The sequence below is a fragment of the Gymnoscopelus microlampas genome (genome assembly GCF_963454915.1).
Source record: "Gymnoscopelus microlampas genome assembly, chromosome: 11".
NCBI classification, from domain to species: domain Eukaryota; kingdom Metazoa; phylum Chordata; class Actinopteri; order Myctophiformes; family Myctophidae; genus Gymnoscopelus; species Gymnoscopelus microlampas.
Window position 1 is genome coordinate 24,023,449 of NC_139948.1, and position 24,863 is coordinate 24,048,311.

Consider the following 24,863-nt stretch of genomic DNA (forward strand, 5'->3'; position numbering starts at 1 on the left):
TCTCTCTCTCTCTCTCTATATATATATATATATATATATATATATACTGTATATATATATATGACTCTCTGACTCTTTTTTTCATGTTGAAATAAACCTCTAAATCTAAGTATAATCCAGGCCATGATTAATTTATTGTGTCTTTCTATATGATTTTTATAACATAATATTAGCCTTGGCTCAAGACGGTCATAGATTTATTTTAATACTGACATACACAAATGTCATTATCGATAAAAGAAAACTTAGTATAATCATCAACAACACTGACTGGTGCTTAATAAAACAAAATGTTGTGTATGTTATATATTTGGGTTTGTAATGTCATTATACATATGTATCTTAAAACATGTCTAACTGTCTATCTGCAATTCTTTATATGCTCAGGGACGTTTTAGCTGCAACTTGCATCATAAGGTAAGCTTAAGGATGATCATTTTTTATGGAAAATAGCTGTGGATGGCTGACTGCTGTCTTCGCCTACAACTAGAAACTACAACACCCAGAAGTCGGCGTAAAACATTTTTGGCCACGCATGGGACCCATACTAAGCGTCACGAGACCTGCTGATGTTGTGTTGGTCATGGGGAGCTGAGAAAATGACAGGAGTTTAATAGTTAGCTACAACAGTTGCATTTGACAAATTATTGCAGGGGTTGCGAGAGTGTATTGGAGGCTGCCATGGCCAACATCACCAAGAAAGTGTCGTGGTCCAGTCGGACGGACGAGTCCGGCGGGGCGACCGGAGGAGGGGAAGGAACACCGCTGCTCAACGGCTCTGAACAGCCCCGGTACTCCAGACAGGTAACGTTAGCATGTTGGCTAGCTAGTTAGCATCCCAGCTGACAGACTGACTCATGGAACGTTAGACTTCAATGAAAATGCTGTGTCATGTTTTTTTTTTTGCAGAAAAACAAAACAAAAAACAATAAAATGTTATGAATGCGTTTGACTAATTTCATGGCATTCCCCTGACTTAAGGCGAGTGGCAGTGCCCTGTCCAGCATTGGTTTTGAGTTTTCCAAGGCATGCATCATGTAACTGTTGTATGAGAGCAAACACAACGCATGCCAACAGCATGAGTAACAGTTGCAGCTGATACGAGTGAAGAATAACTATAGATTCCTAGAGGAACTTGGAGTACAATTAAAAACTGTCAGGTTACTCGGGTACAAAAGACACTTGGTGATGACATAATAGCTAAGTCAACCAGTAGTGTCATTGAAACAGAAATTGTGGAAATACCAGCTTCCTCCTTTACAGACACACAGTACAGTACAGCCAGGCAGACCTGGTTGGGTCAGTCAACATGTAATCAAATAGTCCAGGCTAATGACCTACATCCTGTGTTTCACAGTATCATGGCCATTTAGTATAACATAATAACTTAAGCACAATGTGTCCCCAAACGTGTACATTGAAACCCTTTGCTCCAATCATCCATGCTTAAGTAGCAATGACTGTTTAAGTGTTAACTTGCAAAGTGCTACACATAGCCATATATGTCATTTTGCTTAGGTGTGTAATGTCTTTGGTCTGTTAGCTGCCTGGAGGAGGCAGTTTATTTCACATAGGCAGACTCAGCACGGTGGATTTGGAGGAGGAGATGACATCGGATGAGGTAAAGTCTAAAGTCCGGATCCGCTGTCTCCATCTCCGTTCTGTCTGTTTACCAATCACATCATCTACCTCAAAGAACATTCATGTGCATCTCTTATAGACCTGAAATCTTTAATGTAATTTATTGTACAGTAGTTGATTGGATAAACAGCCTCTCCTTCACTTACACTGTTGGTATCTAAGACAAAATTGCCAGGCACTATTTACAGTATTGGTAAGTTCCACCAATATTATATTTGTGAATTATACCAGTCAAGTGGTGTGAACATTGGATTTACGGCTGAATTAAAGGATAATGTACTATTTCGTTAGTCAGTCGGGAAGAAATAAAGACCAGTGCCAGCAGTATGCAACTCACAAATACAAGACTAGGCCTGCATGGCTATAGCTGATTATTCCTCTGGATATAATGATCACTATTAGGCTACGGTATTAATCATGCGTATTAGACTTTGAGGAAGTGTGTCCAAGACTCCAAGTAATGTAAATACTTTGACTGATTTCAACTATAGCAGCTCTTTTATGTGAAAGATTAGAATATGTTACTGGAAAGTTGCAATATATCATTTTGCACATGATTATTTGAGTAGCCTTATACAGCAAGACCGACCTGGCTTGTATGCGTAAACTGATTTATGATATAGTAATAGACTAATAGTAGGCCTCTGTAAAGACCTTCTTTCAGTTCAGCCACTTAAATGTTCCCCTTTAGCCTAGACTTAAGCTTTCATTAATTCAGTCTTACAGACTTTTAGTGTTGGGTACATTATAACTGTTAGAGACTTGTAACTCCACCCAGTAAGCTTGATCAAATTGACACCTCTCGTACTTTCAAAATAGCCTATATAAAATAAACGCATCCACCAAGAAAAGGAACAGGGACTTAATGGACAAGAAGAGAAGAGCAGTGAATTTGACTCATCCACTGCGTTTTAAAGGCACGAGGGTGGAAAATAAACCAGTCTAATGGTTTCCAGCATGACACATTGCACAAGATGAATGATTGTAAACCATGTGCTTAAAGTCCTCAGTACACATACTGTACTTCAGTACACATACTGTACTGATTCTTCCAAATCAGGGTATGGTACCAAAGATGGGTCACTGGCTTTTCAAAACCGGTCCCTCCCTGCCCACAAGTAGGCTATGTGGAAGAAATTGGAATCTAAAATGGTTGACTGTGTGTCTAACCCTTGTTCAGATCAGTACTATGTAATGTTGGCTGGTACTGTAGGTACAAATGTTGCCAGATTATACATGTAGCTTGATTCACTAGTCTCCCAAAAAGCAATCGCAACTCTTAAAATGTTTCCAAAAAGTTGTTCCTTAGATGACAATGTTAAAGTCATTCTGTAATTAATTATTTCAATTAAACACATTTCTTTTTGATCTTTCACTGGTATATTTTTTCACAACAATTGCACATAAATGTGTTTTTGAAAACTTCTCTACACACTATTAAACACTACTTTTATTTGCGAGTGTCAGCACCCGACACCCGCCAAATGTGTATTTATATTTTACACTTAATAAATACAGTTTCTGACAACTTATTTTTGCTTTCCAAAATATCCTCTGGCGCTAGCACCCGGCAGCATTCCTTTCTGAGCGGTACTTATAGATTAGACAAACGCTATAATGAGCTACGATAAGGATCGCCATAAAGCTGATGATACACAGTATGAATTCAAATACTGTTCCTTAGGCTACGTTGAAAGAAGCGCCGCACAGCCAAGTAAATGCAGCTTGAGTCTCTTGGCTGTTGGATCACTCCCATTGGCCTTTAAGTCCAACACCATTAGTTTCATCACTAAGCTACCTCTACTGTAGCTTTTCGGAATGACCTAGCTTTAAGATGACTTATTAGTGATATGATACTGTACATTTTGTTCCCATGCATGATAATATCCCGTGCATGACAATATGAATTGCACCGTCTGAGCGCATGCATGTGCTTACTGTATGATGCGATGTCGGCCCGTTTAATGCCCTGCATGTCAATTATAGCCTATCGTTTTTGTCTTGTGTGCTTGTAAGGATTGCCTTACTGGAGTTATGTGCACCAGTGTTTCCTCAATCAGTCATGTGAACAGGCTGAACAGATTTATAGTTCAACACAGCAGAAACTATAATCCTGTTTATATGAATTTTATTTTACTTTTGGTTTTATTTGAGTTGTCTAATGTCTTGTTACTTGGTGTAAGTAAAAGTAAAAGACAGGGCCTTTCTGCCCTGTCTATAAAATGAAACTAAGAACTGGGAACACTGGTGTAACATCATGTTGTCGTCACAGTAGTTTTATATGGCTCAGTCATGTAAAATCGCTTCATTGACCTAAATGCCTTTTCTGCTTTTACTGCACAGATCCTTAGAGCTGCAGTGTGTAAATCTCAGAAAGTTATGCTTGGTGTAATCATCATGGTCATGGATTTAAAGATTTTTTTAATTTAAATGAAAATGTAATTATACATTTCCCACTGTCTCTAGGGTAGTTTAATTGTGCATAATGAAACAGGAGTGCAGTGATTGAAAATGCAAATGGTGATTAAATAAAAAAGATACTTTACACCTCAATAAACTCTTGTTTGGAGAGCGCAAGCTCTGACTAAATACTAGTGGTGACAGGAAATATTCTTACATACTGCAGCTCGGAGTATAGAACTGCTGAAAACAGTATGGCCCAGTCATATTGTTGTTCATCAAAATGATGGCTGACCAGCTGCTTTACACTTAGGCCTCATTTATACTCCGTCATGACTCTTGCTGTACCTTCACTTTGATTTCTGCGACTTTGATGACTTTCTCTTCTCTCCCTAGTCTTCTGCTTCAGTCTTCAGTTTTTCCATTGGCCAGTGCTCATAGATTAGTTTCTATGTTTTACCTTTGTACTCTGATTCTCTTCTTTCAGGACTCGCTGAGGGGCCGACCCAAAGAGATCCCTCACAATGAGAAGCTGCTCTCACTCAAATACGAGGTAAACAAAACAGCCTCATTTATGTTGTCATTGCTTTATTTTGAAATTTTGAATCAGGAAAGTGAGGAGTGAAGATTGACCATTATTCACACAGCAGCCGGTTGGCTTTTATGTCACCTCATCAGGGTGGGGTTTCTCACCCACCCCAGAATGTGATGTGAAAACTAAATGGCCACTGTGTGAATATGACAGATGGTGAGGAACTGAGAGGAGAAGACATGCAACACAAGTCCTATGCCAGGAATCAAATACAGGATGTTGTGGTTATGTGGTTGAGCATTGATTGTTTGAGCCAACCAGGGCCTGACTATGAACTATTTTAAATTATTATTATTATTATTATGGAATTTTGGAAAATAAATAAATCATAATTGTTATCGAATGTTCTTTGTGTGTGAATGTATGTGTGTTGTTAGGCATGTTTTTCTTTACCATAATGTTAAGAATGTAATTTAGATGGCATGTTATTTAAACAGATGCTAGGTCGATTGTTTACCTGGTATCGTATACTTTCAATGTACTGATCATTTTTTATATTGTCTAAAAAACTGATGCTAGGTTCTTGGTTTACCAGGGATCCAAGTTTCCTGAGACACTACACTGTCTCACTATATTGTATGTGATTACCTTGCTTATTGTAAGTCGCTCTGGATAAGAGCGTCTGCTAAATGCCTAAATTGTAATTTGTAAATTGTTCCAGAGTCTGGACTATGATAACAGTGAGAACCAGCTGTTCCTGGAGGAGGAGAGGAGAATGAGCTACATTGTAAGTGCTGCTGGTAACACAGTGTATAATGTATATTACTGTAGATAGATGGATAAAGGTAAAAGGTAGCTTTTAGTCCTCCTTAAAGAGTTTTCTTATTACCACTTGGTCCTGATTGTACCGGTAACTGTATTTTATTTACCCCCTTGTAACGCCACCAATTAGGACCACAATGGAAATAAGCCTTTGGGCTTTTTTTGTGTCATCCTTTTCGCCAAAAATGTGCAATCAGATGTTTTGTGCATAATGCTTTATTGTCAATAAAAAAATCTAAATCAGATAGAACTTCATTGATACTGCAGGGGAAATTAACTACATTTTTACACATTTTCCACGTACATGTTCTTTTATACCCCTTTTCTTATGCCCTTGTACTCTCTCTCTATTCTAACCCCCTCCACACACATTCCATCTCTCTCTCTCACACCATCTATCTCTCTGTTGTATTCCTAGGGTTTCCGCTGTCTGGAGATCAGTCGCTGGGTGGTGTGTGGTCTGATTGGGTTCCTGACAGGTCTCATTGCCTGCTTTATAGACATTGCAGTGGAGGAGCTGGCTGGAGTCAAGTACCAAGTGGTCAAACAGAGCATCCTTAAATACTCTTTAACACCCGAAAACGAGTTGCAAGTTGTCCCGACACGGTCCCTGAACAGAGTAATATCATGTTATTTAATATGTTCAGTCATGATTTGATGGTCAGTGCAACATTTTGGGGTCCCAGTGTGAAACCAGTTGAGAATTAACACTATTGACACGTTATATACAGAAACGTTTTAAGGAATTTCCTGGAATTGTGAAAAACCCTTTGACACCAATTGAAGCGTGCACTGTGACTCATTGTGAGCTTGTTGAATGACTATTTTCGCATGACAGTGTACGACAAAGTATAAAATAGGACTTAATGTGGCTCAATTATAAAAGTAATCGCTAAGAAGATAACGGATACTTGCAGCCCTACTTAGTTTGATTCAATAGTGTGACTGGACCTTTTCTGTCTACCGGCCTGGGCTGTGTAATGAAAAGCCTCTTTGTCCAATCAGCTCGCTTGGTAATCCAAACAAACTGACCGTCCTCTCCACGGTTCATACCAAGGGTGAAAAAAAAATCCTATTTCATTGCGAGCCTTACAGTGGACGCCATTGTCGATTTATCCTGCATCTGTGGTGCAGTAGAACTGTAGACAATTATAGATTTAATTTATTTATCATGTGTACCACTTGTTATGCATTATCCATCTAGATGTGTGAGGTTATGCTTGATCGATCATAACTGTACTCCAGTGTGACTGTTGGTTTAGTCATTAGCTAAGTCAGCTTCCCAATCGCATGATTCCCTAACTCTGTAAGGTACTACCTTGACCTTTGACTCCTCCAGACATTGAGAAGTTTACAGAGGTGGGTGGCCTATCCATCTCTCTCATCCTATGGGCTGTTCTGAATTCTGCCTTTGTCATGGTGGGAGCCATCCTAGTTGCCTTCTTTGAGGTAAGACCGACAAACAGAAATGTTCTCAACAGGGATGTGATTTTCATGTAATTTTTAGCTATTTGGCAAAATAAAGGAACCCCTGAATAAATGAGTGGAGAAATATAACAAAGGCAAATGCTGTATGATGCAATACAGCTGTTAACATAGTATACACAATATTGAGTTCATTTACTGTATGTGGTACAATATTATTTTATTTTATTTTATCAGTTTTTCCAATATTTTAGAAAAAAATAACATGGTATCACTGAAATAGATAATTATTATAAAGGTTTGGATCCCCAAATTTATGGAAAGGGATAACTTTGGCAATTTTTTAATTGGTTAGAACGACCCCAGTTTGCAGTGACAAGTTGAAAATATGTGTAGGTGGTTTAATAATATAGTAACACTGAAATGTAAGTACCAATATCATCATGACTAGCTGCTGATATCTTTCAAATGAATTCCATCACCTCTGTTTTATTAGTAGGTTCAAACTGTAAAAGAGTAGGACGTTAGCAAGAACAATCTTGTCAACATCTACATAAAGAGGAATGTTATAGTAGGGTTGCAGTCAGTGTATAAAGCCGTCATTACAAAGATAAATGCACACCTACCCAAGTGGGTGAGTGCATGTGTGGCATGCGCAAGGGGAATGGTGCTACCGACTGCTTTACCCTATGTGAAGGGGTCTGGTGGCTCTGTTATGCTGTAGGGCCAATTTCCCAGAATAGTTTGGGTCTACTTGTGCCCTTAGAGGCAAGGGCCTCTGCAAATAAACGAAACACTTCTATCACGATGGGAGTGGTCTCATCCTGGATGATGGTGCCCCATCCACAAGGCACAGGGGTTAATGGATTGATGAGTATGAAAATTATGTGAATCATAGGCTATAGACTTTGCAGTCACCAGATCTTAGACTGCCCTAGCGTGTCTGATATCTGGCATAGAGGGGTTGGTTTAACAGAGAGAATGCGTGGGATCCCTTTGGTTCACCGATCTGTCCGTCACCCCCGCCCCGCTCCGCATAACATTTGGAGCGACGCCCCCTGCACTCTGGTTGGTTGAGGATGACTCCCACTTCCTATGTCCGTAAGATCGACTCGCTGCTCCAGGCTTTTATTTTTTAGCAAAAATAAAAAATAAAAGCCTGAAGATCGAGGCTACCAGATCTCAAACCAGTTGAACACTGATGGGAGATTTAGGATTAACATGTTAGAAGTCTCTCTTGACCACCACCATCAAAATGCCCAACACTTTACTAAGACACTATGTTGGTTTTTCCTTTAATTTGTCACCCGTTTGTATATTTTAATTTCACATAATTTTGATGCACATAACTCCTAGTCTTTTCCAGTTTTCCTGCATCTTGTTTTCAACTTTCCTGAACACATACCTGGTTTTTATACATGTTTTTTAGGCTTGCGCAGCATCAATGTATTACTATAGACCAGGTTACTAGAAATCCCGAAGGTATGATTTTCACTGCTGTCAAAAATACCCTCTCCTAGAGATGGAATCATGAAAATATTACCACATATAGCTATGAAATGACCTTTTCCAACTGTAAAAGCAGTTTATTAGTCGCATGATTTTATTCAACTGCCAGTCTGCCACCACCACCCACACATCATCTCCGTTCCGCCCCCTGACGTGTCAGTATCTGCCACTGCAACAAGTGTCATTGGGATGCTGAATCTATGGAAGACGGGCGTGTATTGCCTTATGTCTGTTGGTTTTCTATCAATTATTATATTGGCCAGTATTTAAATCTAGCTGAGACTATTATTAGTTATTGCATATTAGAGACTAGAGACAGCATTTTGGTTTAGACAATGTCATACAAGCTACAGTGACTACCAGTGGTGTGTTCTACCAGTATACGCTATGTACGCAGTATACTCTAACCGAAATTTTAAAAAAAAATCTGTAACCACAGGAATTCATTCTGTGACCGTGCACGTATATGTGTGCTTGCGCCACGGAATAATTATGGTATACCGTCTGAAAAAACCTAGACTACAGCACTGGTGACTACTATCACCAGCAGCTCAGCATTTACAGTATGTTTTATGTTTTGCTTTTTACACAAATATCGTCATATACGTACTGTCACAGACAGTGAAATGTCAAGACAGTGGATACCCCTTCTAATTAGTGCCCTTGGTTCCAGTGAATGGAAATCTAAATGCTACAACTACAATGACATTCTAGACAATTCTGTGCTATCAGTTTTGTGGAAAACATTTTTGAGCAAATCATGGGCATCGATTTGGAGTTTGTTCCACGTTTCTACTATAGCACTATACACTTTACTGAGGTGGCTTTTCACTAGTTGCTACCGTAAGATGTTTGCTGGAGTTTAGGTCAGGCCTATGTGCAGGCCATTCAAGTTCTTCATCACTGATCTCAACAGACCATTTCTGTGGAACTCCTCTTCCTCGTGTGGTCTCTTTGCTCCCTCTCCCTTCTTTAGCCAATTGCAGCTGGGAGTGGTATACCACAGATAAAATGCTACCTGAATGGAGTGAAGGTTCCCAGGGTCGTACGACTCAAGGTAACACACACACACACACACACACACACACCACTGTAAGAACAACTACTTTAACCAATGCATAATGAACAGAAAGAAATTGCATTCATGCTCTCACATTATGTGTGTGTGTTCTATAGACCCTGCTGGTAAAAGTGTTTGGTGTTATCTGTTCTGTGGCTGGAGGCCTGGCAGTGGGAAAGGTAAGCATGTATGTAATAGTCACAGGTGTGATGTCAATTAAATGGTTTTGCTAGATTAGGATTATATGTGATGTCATGCTGTTCAGGGAAATGTGGCTCATTTATTAGTCCCCGAAGACACCACATTCCATAACAAAATGGTGTCTTATTATATTTACTTTAAAATCCAGGAAAGTCTTGGAAAATGTTTTTAAGAGAGACCTGATCTGATTATTTTTTTGTCTGCTTGTTTGTCCCACAATTCCTCAGGAAGGTCCCATGATTCACTCTGGTGCTGTTGTAGCTGCAGGGGTCTCTCAGGGTAGGAGCACCTCTCTGAAAAGAGACTTCAAGGTACTGCAGGGGTGTGTGTGTGCGCGTGTGTGTGCGTGCATGTGTGTTTCAAGTGACTTTGCAGCTGAGACTGAAACTGTGTAATGCACACACTTTTTGGGGGGGTGAATGTGAAAACTTGTGCTTTATTGAGGGAAGTTACAGTAACCATAGAAATGTGTTTTATTAATGTGTGCATTATATAAGGGGTTTATCCATGTGTGTGGCATGTGTTTATATAAGTGTACATGTGTGTTTAGATCTTTGAATATTTTCGGAGGGACACAGAGAAAAGAGATTTTGTGTCTGCTGGAGCTGCTGCTGGTGTGTCTGCTGCCTTTGGAGCACCAGTCGGTAAAAACACACACACACACACACACACACACACACACACACACACACACACACACACACACACACACACACACACACACACACACACACACACACACACACACACACACACACACACACACAGGAAAATGAAATAGTGGACACAGACTAATATTTGAAAATTCTGGCAGTCTTGTTGCAAACATCACGTTTATTAAGATCTTATTATCATATAAAATGGTGGTTGTATTCCATTGAACTGTGGTGATGCTTGTCTCCGATGCAGGTGGTGTTTTGTTCTCCCTGGAGGAGGGAGCTTCTTTCTGGAACCAGATGCTCACATGGAGGATAGTGAGTACTTAAATGAGTGAATGGGTAAATGGAGCAGTGGTTCTCAACCTTTCTTGATCAGGGCCCACTTTAAAATCTCAAAAGCATTTGCAGCCCACCCATCTGACCACTTAACATGTGTTTAAAGGCCCAGTCCAGCCAAAATCATGTTATTCGTTTTTGAACCTTTTCTATGAAAATCCTGGTGGTTTTTGGCTCTCTGCTTTTCTCTGAAGCCTTAATATGGATTTTTACCACCAAAACTGGCATTAAAACCGCCCTCTCAGTGAAAGCAGGTTTGGTTTTGGCACGTGACTCGGGTATCATGTCGCATCATCAGAGACACGCCAATCAGGACCTCTTTAAAGGCTGTACTATATATATACATAGCGTGACCCCTGGTGACGGCAATGCACTGCATAATGTATCAGGCTATTCAGCCTCTGATTGGACAACAGACCCATAGGAAGCAGAGCTACTGGGAAGTAAACCATGAAGTAAACAAAAGCACGTGAAAGAATCTAGTTGGCAGATCGCTGCGTATAATTGAATGGTAACTAGATTCTGCCAAGCCATCTAGTTGTATAACAATATAACGCCAGCTCGCTCGCTCCCGTGTGTGTGTGTGTGTGCGTGCGCACACACAAGTGTGACTCGTTGTCGACTGTAATTGTGTAGAAACTCAGGCTCCAGCTGACTTTCCTTCTCTAGGCTCAGTCAATGGCGCGCACACACGTTATTATTCTAGTTAAATTTGCACAGAACACAACCTTTATCACTGCCTATATTTGTAACATTATGGCAAAACATGGTTACAATATTTACATTGCAATTAATTTATAAATGATTTATTATTATTATTATTATTTGGTGGGTGGGCCATGTACATTTTCAGAGGATGTTATGATCAATCAATCGATTGTGTTCCGGCTTGGATCAATGGAACTAATGTAATATACTTTTTCACATATATATATTTTTTTATATTAATGTCAAATCTTAGTGTTTTGCTAATTATTTGGGGCCCCACTTGCAATATCTTCACTCTCACAGGTTGAGAACCACTGGAATAGACTCAGGATAGGCGTCAACCAGATGCTGACATGGAGGATAGTGAATGCAGAAAGGAAGGATGGATGAATTAATTAATTAATTAATTAGAAGATGGAACTGGTTCTTTAACCAGATACTGACAGGAGAGTGAATAGGAAGGATAGATGAATGGAGGAAAGGGGGATGAAATTAATCTGTTCTTCAACCAGAGGAGTACATGAAACGTATGCAGTGGAGAAGATGGGGCAGAGAAGTCCAGTCCTGACTCTTTGTTTCTTACAATTTTTCTTTTACTCTCTTTTCCATCTCCAGTTCTTTGCCTCCATGATCTCCACCTTCACTCTGAATTTCTTCCTGAGTATCTACCATAGTAAGCCGGGAGACCTGTCCAACCCTGGTCTCATCAACTTTGGGCGCTTTGAGAGTGATGTGAGAGCCTTTATAATACAGCTTAAATGATTTAATACATGCTCACTGTATTATGTTTATATTTGATATATATTCTAAATAGTTATGATTTATCCTTCTTCAAAATGTACCCAAAGAATAGTCAGAGATTAGTGAGTGTCACACATGTTTCAGTATAGGAGGTTAAATATCATGACTGCGGTCTCTGAATGTGTTACCAGTTTTACCTGTGAATGCAAAGTTAAATATCTGTTGTTCTGTTTCAGAGTGTGGCCTATAACCTCTATGAGATTCCTATTTTCATCGTTATGGGAGCCATAGGTAAAAACCCTTCTCTTTTCATCGTTATGGGAGCCATAGGTAAAAACCCTCCTCTGTCATATTAGTAATAGCTCTTATAGGGAGTTTGGATGGAAAAACTCAGACCGCCAGCAGGCGACAGTGTTCTGCAGTAGAGAGACACAAACTTTTTTAGTACTGAGTCAAATAGCAAATATATTTCTTCATGCACATGCTGGCATGGGTCATCACTAAACTAATTGAATACCAGTGAACAGGTTTAAATAGGAAAAGCCTGTCCCCTGTTAGGTCATAGTCACTAGCACCACTAGTCTTCCATCATTACTTACTTATCCTCTCGACACCAGGAGGCGCATATGGCCGCCATGCTGACTGATCATCCAGTTTTGTCCTGCACTGCTTCTTTGCGCCTCATTGCAGCTCATCCACCCTGCCTTGTTTTGTATTGTTAATTGCATTCACCTCATGTTCCACCTCGATCTCACCAAGAGTTAGAGAGAGCTAGAATGACAAGGACACACTGGGTTTATGTAAAATATTTGGTAGGATGGGAAAAAAACAGCAGTGCCAGTGGAGTTTACCCCACCCCCATAGGGCAAAGTGCTAATGTTTACTTTTTTTTATATTTATCTGTCCTGACACTATTCACAACTCATTCTGCTCTTTTATGTGCTCTACTTGTGTTTTGTGAACCATTTATATTTACAACAGGTTATATTTTGATAACAATGCATTTAACCGGCAGGTGGATTGCTGGGAGCCCTGTTCAACATCTTAAACTACTGGCTGACCATATTCAGGATACGGTAAGGCTTTTACCGTTGTTCTTGGACGGGGGAACCGTTTAGTGCCCAAGACAAGTGCCTAATACATGTAGCATAAAATGTTCCCCCAAGAAACTTGTTTTAACGCGGTAGGACAATGAATGTTGGTTTGTCGTGAGTTCTGAACTGTGTTGTGTGATCTTGTGGTAAATCCAATTGTGTGCTTGACATAGGAAAGTGTTTGGTAACATGCATTATTATGCCACAAGCGTCTAGCAAGAATAACACCAATACGACACCAACAAAGCCATGAACATACAGTAATGACACATTGCGGAAGTATACCAGCATGAATCAATGCTCTAGAATGCCAACAATAACCACTGCAACAGAACATATAGTCGTGTGGGAGGAGAATTATCTTAAAACTCTAATCATGTGGATCTTGAGATCCACATAGGAAGGACATGTCTTCATGTGGATCTCAGACTTTGTGGCTACAGTATGTGTGTTTATCTATGACTTATCTATATGATGTAGGACTTTTCAGCCTGATCCGAGCCCCATTGATGTCCAGTATGAATTCAAGTAAAATATGTTTTTTTAATTGTAAAACGTTTGAGGAAAAACACTGGTACTGTGCACAAAACATTTGGCGCTGTGACTTTAGCTCTGAACAGACGAACATAGACCGACAGACTCTCTTATATAGCCTCCTACAGAGCTAAAAAATACCACTGTTACTTCCTGGTTTGGGGACATGATTATCACTAAAATAATCATTTAAATGAGGGCTGTCAAACTTGTGGCCATCACAATGTTAGAATCAACTAAAGTGAAAAGAGGAACTGAGCACCACTCACATTGGCAGTGGCTGGTCTGCACACCCAGGCATGAATTTTCATGAGCATGAGTGAACGTGCATGCCATTTTCTTCTTCCAGGTACGTGCACCGGCCATGTCTCCAGGTGATGGAGGCTATGCTGGTTGCTGCGGTGACGGCAACCGTGTCCTTTGCTATGATCTACTTCTCCAATGACTGTCAACCACTGGCACAAGATCACTCTGAGGAGTACCCTCTGCAGGTATACACACGCACGTGCGCGCACACACCCACACCACACACCACACACACTGGAAAACAAACTGGCCAATGATATCAATACAGTGTTTTTCTTTTGATTCTCTCATTGACCCTTTTTCTTTCTCCATCTTCTCCCGCCTGCCCCCTCCCCTCTATCTGTCCCTCTCTCCAATAACAGTTGTTTTGTGCAGATGGAGAGTACAACTCTATGGCAACAGCCTTCTTCAACACCCCTGAGAGAAGTGTCCGGAGTCTCTTCCATAACCAGCCAGGTAAAGAGAGGTGATGGATGGATGGATGTGTGTATATGTATACATACAAGATTAAAGGTAGGGTAAGTGATATTCTTTGGTTAAAACAAAAAGTTTTTTTGTTAAAAGGTTAAAGCACTATATTCTGATAGTACTCAATGCTATAGACTGAGTGTATGTTCAGTAACAGGAGACTCCCCATCTCTCCACCTCTTTAATAAACAGAAAATACATTTTATGGGGGGAGAGAGAGTACCCATTTATCAGCTTAAATGTTATACTGTTCCAAAAAAAAATTATCTGCTCATTTCTTTGTGTCACCACTTCCAATTTCACTTGTTTAATCTGTATCCTGTGCGAGCTGGAGAGACAGGGAGACTCCCCTTACTGAACAGACACTCTACTCAATTAGGACTATCAGAATATAGAGGTATTTAATACTTATTTAACAAAAAAATATCGCTTACCCAACCTTTTTTAATGAGAAATTGGTCATATTCCATCGTTTCGCAAGACATTTTCATTTTAAAATAATTGCAGTTTTGCAGTCTTGTCTAAACTGCATCCCTGGAGGATACAACATAAAAACTCTTCCAGGTTGCCATGCCCTTCTTCAATTCAATGCAGGTAGCGTTCACTTTAGCAAAACTTTAACCGAGTTGATTCACACTGCTGCTACCAATGATGACCCTGGCAGGAGACCTTGGCTACCACACTTCCTCTTGTTGGTCTCCTCATTTATTTCACTCCTCTGTGTGCCTTCATGCCCCTGAATTTTGATCAGTTTTTCTTCCAGGAACTTCCTTACTATATGCTGTACAACCCACATGTCTCTCTCTCTATTCAACAAACCTCCTCCACAATGGACCTCTGGTCTTCCTCTCTCTTTTTCAAATATTTTCAAAATATTAAACAGCAAAAATAGCAGATCTACAAGCTCGCAATGCATTGTGTCTGAATTATGGATGGACGGCCTAAATTACCTGAATTATTTAACACAAATCTGTGTTCATATCGAGACCTCAGGAGGAAAGCACTATGTTGGAAACAAGTTTCCGCACAAGCAGGCTTGTAAGTTTTCTTTTAACAGCTTGCTGTAGGTACTGTAAATACTAAGTATGTGTTATGTGTTAACAAGGACATTCTGACCAACCTCTATCTTTCTCTTCTCCCTCTCTCCATCTTCCTGTTGCCTATCTTTTTTTTTTTGTATCTCTTCCCTTCTCTGTCGTCCTTCCACCTACAATCCTTTGATCCTGAGCATGTTGATAGCTGACCTCTCTTCTTTGTGATGTGAGTGTGATTCCCTCTGCATTTTGTGTTTCCTCTCATGTCCTCCAGGTACGTACAACCCTCTGACACTGGGCATGTTCACTCTCACCTACTTCTTCCTGGCCTGCTGGACGTACGGGCTGACTGTGTCTGCAGGAGTCTTCATCCCCTCTCTCCTGATCGGCGCAGCCTGGGGGAGGCTGTTTGGAATACTGCTGGCCGACATAAGCCCCCAAGACTCTGTGAGTGTGTGTGTGTGGTCGTGTGTATTTGTAGTACTGTACCTGAGGTACAGAGGAAAATGCAACACACTTTGCCTTTGGATGTATGGGCTCATGTGGCAAAATGCCTAATCAAATATCACTCCTGTAATCTGGCCATAAATGGGCACGCACACACACACACACACTTTTGATATGCCATTATTTCATTATTTATTATTAAAAAGTTATAGATAATGTCATTATAATTTGATCATGTACTATTTTATTTGACATGTTTTTACTTTTTAGTCTCATCCTCACTGCTTTCGATTTTTTTGGTGTGAAAATTATGCTAAACCTAAACCCCAATGTTGGACTTAAATATTCCACATTTTCTCCTTTGTTGTTTACATTCATTTGTTTGTGTGTTTAGATTTGGGCGGACCCTGGTAAATATGCCTTGATTGGAGCTGCATCACAGCTCGGTGAGTTTCACCATATTACAGCATGATGCTTCATTTATAGTCTGTCATATGACAGGGTCACATGTTAAAAGTAGCAAGCCTACAAACTCACAACTTATAATTATGTACGAATCGGGCATGACCTCATGTTTGATGGCTAATGTAACAGGATGAAGGGATGATACTGCCGTGGCCAGTTTGGACCAGGCATGTGATTCAGACAGAGTCTAGACTTGTACTATATAATAATTCACTGGTCTTCAGTTTCTATATCATTTTGCTGTTTTGCTTAAGGACTCTTTGACAGGAATAAAGACTGGATTATGTGTCCTGTACTGAGTATACAGGAAAACTATAGGTTACGAACGTAACTCCGGTTATTTGAGTATTATGAGCGAGATGTCTCACCTATGGGAAGAGCGCCCCTTGGCGAGCGAGTAATATAATAAATAACCCTCAATGTAAATGTATTAGCTGTAATGCTGCCTTTCACCCTGCAGGGGGTATTGTGAGGATGACCCTCAGTTTGACGGTCATCATGGTGGAGGCCACAGGAAATGTCACGTACGGTCTCCCCATCATGCTGGTCCTCATGACGGCCAAGATAGTTGGAGACTACTTTGTAGAGGTGAGCTGAGGGGGCTGAGACTCTCAGGGGCTGTGTCCGCCAAGGCATTTCTTCCTGAGCACACCGTATATTTTGAATTGTTCTCCAATAGGAGCTCTGCGTATTTACAGTGCACCGTAAATATTTTTTTACAGAAATATTTAGAAATATTTTCAACTCTTGGCGTTTGTAAGCCTTTTTAGGAGAGCGCCTTGCATTTCAGCGGGGAAAAATGCTTTGTTTGAAACACAGCCTCACGCTTGTATGCAAAACACACACACACACACACACACACACAGACACACAGACACACACACACACACACACACACACACACACACACACACACACACACACACACACACACACACACACACACACACACACACACACACACACACACACACACACACCATTACTGGCACCACTGATAGTAGATGACTTGGTGGAACACCTGTTTATTTAGCTAGTATGCTATGCAGACACACATGCACAGAGGACCAGTGTGTGTGATCTCTTGTGTTTGTGTTCCAGGGCATATATGACCTCCACATTAAACTACAGAGTGTTCCCTTCCTACACTGGGAGGCCCCAGCCACATCTCATTGGCTGACGGCAAGGTAACAACTTCTCTGATTGGCTCATAGCAAGTGAGGGATGTAAGACCTTCTCTGATTGGACGAATTACATTTCAACTTCACAGAGATGAACAAATATGTGTTGGTTTCTCTGTTTAATATTTATTTCCCCCTTCTCTTCATCCCTTCCTCTCTCACTATCACCTTTTCATTCTCTCTTTTCACGGCATTATCTTCACTTCCTCCATCATCCTCCTTGTCATACATTTCTTTCCTCTATCTCTTCATCATTTTGTCCCCTTGTCCCCCCTTTCTGTCTTTCATCCCCAGGGAGGTACAGAGTTCTCCAGTAACATGTTTCAACAGGCTAGAGAAAGTGGGAACCATCGTAGATGTCCTTAGCAACACCTCCACCAATCATAACGGTTTCCCCGTCGTCGTGCACATCACCGGTAGCGACGAGGTACCACTCTAGTTTCAGCGGCTTTTCCCTCAATTGATTGATCGGGAGAAGTGAGAGACTCCCATTCCTTTCAGTGTGATTGTACTAAAGTGAAATAGTTAAGTTAGGTTAGTTAGGTTTACGCATTTCATTGTGGAAAACATTTTAAGTTGAGGCCAAATGGTAGTCAAGTGAAACGTTATTTTTATAGAATGTTTTTAAACACCGGTCAGCTTTGTCCAATTGGAAGGTTATATATAATAGAATATAGTGTACTGGATAAATACGTACAGTATGTCTACAGAATGCAGTATATAAACCTGGGTTGATCATTCAAGGTTAACCACTGCTGAAAATGGATTTCCTTTTCTTACACATACCCCTCCATCACCTGTTCCTGTCTCTCTCTCTCTCAGCCAGCAAAGCTCTGTGGTCTCATACTTCGCTCTCAGCTCATCGTTCTGCTCAAACACAAGGTGAGATGTGTGCTGTCTCCCCCGCTGTGTGTGTGTGTGTGTGTGTGTGTGTGTGTGTGTGTGTGAGAGAGAGAGAATCTGTCTGAATCATGTTTGTGCTGCGTTGGGTTAGTGTTATGTAGTATTGTGTGTTGTATGTGTGACAGCGGAGAGTGTCTACACGTCCCCCAGATATTTTAATATACTGTACATCAATTGACGTCAGGATGTGAAATCACTGCTCGCTTTTAAATTGTTTTATATACTGTCCTTACACTTCTGAAACTAGTCAGATTCATATCAATTCTTTATATATTTTAGGAAACAATTATTTTCATAACATACTAATCTTTTAATTTTTTATTATTTGGTTAATCTATGTGATTAATGAAGACCCTAAAATGACAGTAAAATAAAGCACAAAGTATTAAAAACACTGTGTGTGTGTGTGTGTGTGTGTGTGTGTGTGTGTGACTGACTCTGCAGGTGTTTGTGGAGCTGGCTCGGTCCAGGCTAACCCACAGGAAGCTGCAGCTGAAGGACTTCAGGGATGCGTACCCCCGCTTCCCTCCCATCCAGAGTATCCACGTCTCCCAAGATGAGAGAGAGTGCATGATGGACCTCACAGAGTTCATGAACCCTACGCCTTACACTGTACCACAGGTACACACACACACACACACACACACACACACACACACACACACACACAGGCGCACATGCATTACACTGTTCCACAATTACTTACGTACATGCATACACCTTATTCTCTCCCATTAGATATATACCAGGTATACTGCATGTCACTGCGTAGATATTAGTCTGGAATCTCTGTGTGGAACCTGCATTTCCAAGCGGCGAATTAAAGAAAATATTCGTCTGGTTTCCACGCTAATACAGACCCACACACGGCTTAGATTTTTACCAAAGAAACATATTGTAATACACCTACAGTATGCATTTTGCAGTTTATGCTAAATTTATGTAGGTAATCTTTGATGAACAAGGGTAAACCCCGCTTCTCTGGTGTGTGTGTGTGTGTGTAGGAGACATCTCTGCCTCGTGTGTTCAAGCTGTTCAGAGCACTGGGACTGAGACATCTAGTCGTTGTGGATGACGAGAACCGGGTAAGTACTGTGTGCGATGTGTGTGCATCCATTCGTCTTTCACTGTTTGTGCGCTAGCGTTGTGTGTGCACAAACGTAGTAGATGTGTGCATTTTGGTATACAGTATGTGCATATAGAACTTTTGGTGTTGTGTGGATAGCAGGATAGCATTGGGTGTCTCATCTGATGAGTGAGACCAAATGCTTTGATCCTCATACAATTCCGTTGCTGGCGGGCAGAAACCTCTTATCTCCATATTTTAACCTTTTGTGTTTTTTCATAAATCAGCGTCACACAAAAGTAGCACATCCGGAAGATCGTAGATCTGCTACTTTTGCCATTTTTGAATTTTAATCCTGAAAAGTTCCTGAAAGGTTTTGGACATATGAGGTTTCCACCCGACAGGGATGATTTACAATTTAGGCATTTTGCAGACGCTCTTAATCCAGAGTGACTTACCACATATCATATATATCATACAACTGGTATGTTGAGGATGATGATGATGAATGTATTTTTCCCTTCTTCTCAAGGTGGTTGGTCTGGTGACCAGGAAGGACTTGGCCAGGTACCATCTGGGCAAACATGGGCTGGAAGAACTACAGCTGGCACAAACATAGTAGACACAGATAATGTGCAATGGACTTGGATGCCAAGACAAACAAACAAACAAACACACACACACACACACACACACACACACACACACACACACACACACACACACGAACAACACGCGAGTGTTGTTCGTGTTAAACATGTAAGTGATTGACTTAGATACCAGACGGATACACACCTCAAACACAAACACTCATTCCCATGGATTACAGAGGTCACTTGTTGCCTAGCTACTTCTCAGCTCCAGCTATGCACTCCCCATGGACTCTGTGGTGGTTCAAGAGACCATGCCAAAACGGACACCATGACAACACAAGGACATCGTTTGTTTCCACAGACGGCCAGGTGTGGACAGTAAAATATGCATGGAAATGGTCGGGATATATGGTTAAAAACACCACCTGAAGTGCGGTGGAATTAACTTGCCAAGAATGTCTTTGTCGTTCCCTGTCGAATGGTTCTGAATATTTCCCACTATTTTTTTTTTACCCAGGTGGACAAATCTTGACTCTCTGTGGTTATGAAACCTATTCATGGATGGGTCATGGGTCACTGACTTTACTGAGTATGTTTATTGTTTTGAGAACAAGTACCGGTCTGGACAAGACAGGTTGACCTTTCAGAAAACATGTCCGTTGTTTTTATTTGTGGACCGTAGGAGAAGGCATATGAACACATGAAGGGATCATTAATTAACAAACTACCCAAATTGTAGGCTGGAAGTCAAATGTAAAGAAAAAAATAAGTTTGCTTTTGACTCCTGGGTCCTCTATAAGAATCTTCTCTGCAAAACGTAAAAAAACGTAATTCAACTCTGGAAACCAGGTTCATTCAAACCTCTTGCCACTCTTGTTACATAGGGTGCAAAGAAACACAGGTTAATGTTTGTGTTCATAGATTTAATTCCATTAAACAGGGTGGATTCAAGAGCACTCTGGCTCAGCTGATATCAGCACATCCACTTTTTTATGTAATTTAGTTTTGCACTGTGTGAGTGAGGATGCTTTTATTTATTGTTGTTACATTGTTGACGTACAATGTAGTCTCGTCTTTCTCTTAAGATTCAATATGGGGCGGGTGGGTGTATTTGGTGGGCCTTGAAGGGTTTTGTAATTTACAATGGAATGGCAAAGGGCTTTAGTCCCATTCCCCATACAGTAGTTCCATTTCATTTTCAACATACTGGGTGCAAAACCTTCAAGTGTCAAGATGCTTCTTTTATTGGCAAGTGCTTTGAGAGAAGAGTTTATGCTTAATGGATGTGTCTCTTATTTGTCTTTTAAATTATGTCACTTGATTGTTGTTTTTGATGGAGAGCGATTGATAGAATTGGCTACAGCCACGGATATCATGACGTAGACCTGGGAAACAGAACTGTTGGGACACGATTTTGGGAACACATTAACACAGAATTATGATTCTCTTCCTAGTTTATCATCAGCACCATTAAACACATTTGTACTCAAACCTCCAGAAGTTTGTATCACCACAAAATATTTGCACTTTGATATACTACTGAGATCGAAGACAGATTTTAGTTTTTACTATGTTGAGAAATACCCTCAAGTGACCCATGAGAAAAGATTTTATGAATGTAAAACCTTTTTGCCGTGAACATTTTATTTTATTTACGTCACTTGCATTTAACTGACAGTATTCGATGATGTGTTTAAATTCTTGATAATTGACCCAGATAAGGCGTGCCATCGACATTTATAGACCATGCCAGGATCACCTGAGTGTGTATATGAAAATAATAATTAACATTTTACTATTTGTGTTTTCAGTGTGTTTTTTCCCCACTACACTTGTGTGTATTGTTTGTTTTGTTTTTTGTTCATTGTTTTTACATTTCGCCTCAAATCATTGTTTTTGTCTCGTTTGCACTCAGTTGTGCTGTTTTGTTTGTACAGTTGTAGATGTTAAAATGTATGCTGTATTTTATAACCACTTGATGAACCTTTTGTGAGCTAATAAAGTATAGTAAAAGTTAAGTTATTGCATGAGTTGAGGCGGTCTGATGACACAGTGATCTCGCATCCCCCGTTTTCATTGGATTTTACTTTTTATTAGACACTTCTGCATAATGACTTCAGAACATAAACCTACGTTCAAGATCCTCACAGGATAATCAGAGCAACAACTGACGCATAGACCAGCATAACACTGGGCATACATACTGTAACACTTAATAATCTTATCAGCATCACAGCAAAAGAAAAAGATATTCAAAATCCCTCTGTTCAAAAGCTCAGGGACAATAACATGGATCAACCCACCAGCATAAGAACACTGCATAAAATATACAGGACGATATAATCGTACATCCGAGTGGCAACAGGCTGAAGCCTGACAATTTCAACACATTCTTTTGTGTACTTCATACTCATTCACTGAAAAGCTACAGTACATTGCCATAGTAAGTTGCTCCCTTACTACACCACCTAACCCCTGTTTGCTGAATGGGGGTCAACATCTTGATTCTCCAAGGGCCCTGGGTTCATATATTGTTATTGTGGAATGTATGATGTACAAGCCACCCACACTGAATTCGAGAGAGATGTGGGGTCCAATCTCTGGTTTTGTTTCAGGATGCAGATGGAGGGTAATGTGATGGGTTCTCTTCTCTATCATTAGATGATTCCATACTGGGCCAGTTCATGCAGCTCCAGGTGGCTGAACGCCTCCCATGGACAAACCACTGTGTAATCTGGACCAAAGAAAAAAGATGTAGCAACACAGTCTACTAAATGATAACATTGGAACACATACACCACTGTAATACTGTATATAAAGACTTTAATATATTAACATTTGTATTCTATCAACAGTCACTGTTACTATATATTACTTAAGTTACTTTAGGGGTACCCCACTGTGAAGGCATAATGGAAGAGAATTACATTTTCAAGTGACAAAAGTTTCATGTCACCATTTTTGGGGGAATTCAGCTTTGTCAAATCAAACCCAACTCATCTGACATTATACAGTCAATAGGCTCAGCTAACACAAATCTTAAGTCTTTGTCAAAAGTACCTGAAAACTAATCCCAGTTATTTACTGTAGGAAACATGGAGAATCAGAATCAAAAAAGTACTGGGAAAGGATGCTTTACTCACCTGTGCCAAGCCCTTCCATTCCAGGGATGTCATCTCCAAATCTTTAAAGAACAACAACAAAGACAGAATTGATCTGGTCTGGATAAAATTGCTCGCTAATAAAAGCATTTTCTATGAAGCTCATGTCTATAATACATTATAAACATACTTATAATGCATTATAACACGTATAGTTATACATAAAAGCAAACAAAACATTGCTGGACATACTATAATTCTCTTAGTTGTAATAGTAATACGTTTAGAATGCATTATAATCACTGTTATAGCATAATGCATTGGTATCGTTCTTATTGCTGCCACAATGTTGAGGAACCAAGAGCAATAGTATTTTTATAATAATGACATACCAGGCCAAAAGAAAAGGTCTGTGTGTGACGAGCAAATATGCAGTATTACGATACCTGACCTTAAAGTCATAAAATGTTTATAATGTGTTATGATTGTTATAATGCATTGAGTATTTATGCGTACTACTACTTATCCTACTATAAATGTGTGAACTCTCTGTCCGTGTGTGCATGTAGTTCATGTATCTCGACTCTTGAGAACCGTCAAACCGACCGACTTCAAACTCGGTGCACGCCGAGGGATTGCTGTGCTCGGGGCGTCAAGTCGGTCGGACAGGCAGCTGTCCAGAACCGCCGATCTGACGCTATGCCAATATATGGGCAAGCCTATATATGGGACCGACTTCAAACTCAACGTGAGTATCTGTGAGGACCCGTGGGCGTGATGCGCCGAGTGGGAAGTTGGTCGAATCAGCGGATTTCGAAAAAATATCGATAGAATGGAGTGTGCTGATGTCATCAATGTGACATCATAGACTGGCCTAGACTCCATATTTGGGCATGCCTGACACAGAACTCCATATATGGGCATAAAAGACAGACAGATGCTGAAATGTACAATGCATTTCCAACTTGCATCGTTCTCGACTGGCATTGTTCCTGAGTAGGCTGGTGCCAGTCTAGTAACTATAATTTTAGTGTTATAAACAGATTATAATGGTTATAAGTATGTTTATAATGCATCATAGACATGGGCTTCATAGAAAGTGTTACCAAATATGATTTGACTCAAGCAACAAATTAGCTACCATAATCCACTGTAATAAAAAGTTATGAGACATAATAGTTGATGTCTACATTTTGCATTGAATCTTGAACTTCAGGAAGTAGATAAACTCGAGCTCTCTACCCTTTCACCCCCTTCTTTGGAGGCTTGCTCTTGAACTGTCGGGTCATCCTCTGTTTGAACTTGGGGGGTCCCCTGCGGGGGGTGGTAGGGCCTGACGTCACCTTGGTGGGTGTCGAGACGTCAGCCATGGTGATGCTGAGGGAGGTGGTAGAGCTGCTGCTCATGCTGGACTCTGCTGGGTCAGGGCCTCTTCTAGGATCTGAGTTACCTGTGGATGCTGGTTCTGCAGGTAGTCTGGGTCACCTGTGGATGCTGGTTCTGCAGGTAGTCTGGGTCACCTGTGGATGCTGGTTCAGGGTTCTGTGTCGTCTCTCCTATATCATCCCTTTGGGATATTATTGATGTATTATCACTCCTACTTTTCCCCCTCTTCCTGGAAACCTCTCTCTCTCTTT

The 24,863-nt window shown here is 40.5% G+C and overlaps 2 protein-coding genes across 3 annotated transcripts; one reads left to right on the plus strand and one right to left on the minus strand.

Moving 5' to 3' along the window:
• The first annotated feature begins 561 nt into the window (after positions 1-561).
• Positions 562-22,143, plus strand: clcn7 (chloride channel 7). Of its 2 annotated transcripts, XM_084070924.1 has the most exons (25): positions 562-804; positions 1,544-1,621; positions 4,529-4,594; positions 5,295-5,360; positions 5,814-5,946; positions 6,735-6,844; positions 9,306-9,386; positions 9,506-9,568; positions 9,818-9,901; positions 10,141-10,234; positions 10,500-10,564; positions 11,909-12,025; positions 12,271-12,325; positions 13,050-13,110; positions 14,012-14,153; positions 14,331-14,424; positions 15,745-15,917; positions 16,312-16,363; positions 16,843-16,970; positions 17,484-17,569; positions 17,858-17,990; positions 18,386-18,445; positions 18,911-19,087; positions 19,471-19,551; positions 20,065-22,143. In XM_084070924.1, exons 1-25 carry the CDS (start codon positions 682-684, stop codon positions 20,149-20,151), a joined length of 2,409 nt encoding a protein of 802 aa, XP_083927050.1. In that variant the 5' UTR covers positions 562-681; the 3' UTR covers positions 20,152-22,143. The 2 variants fall into 2 exon arrangements, with proteins under 2 accessions (XP_083927050.1, XP_083927051.1); XM_084070925.1 differs by lacking the exon at positions 1,544-1,621.
• Positions 22,144-22,782: 639 nt separating this feature from the next.
• Positions 22,783-24,596, minus strand: LOC311054669 (retinal rod rhodopsin-sensitive cGMP 3',5'-cyclic phosphodiesterase subunit gamma; the record flags this gene model as incomplete). Its single annotated transcript, XM_084070673.1, has 3 exons — positions 22,783-22,859; positions 23,269-23,309; positions 24,469-24,596. 3 exons carry the CDS (start codon positions 24,594-24,596, stop codon positions 22,783-22,785), a joined length of 246 nt encoding a protein of 81 aa, XP_083926799.1.
• Between the last annotated feature and the right edge of the window lie 267 nt (positions 24,597-24,863).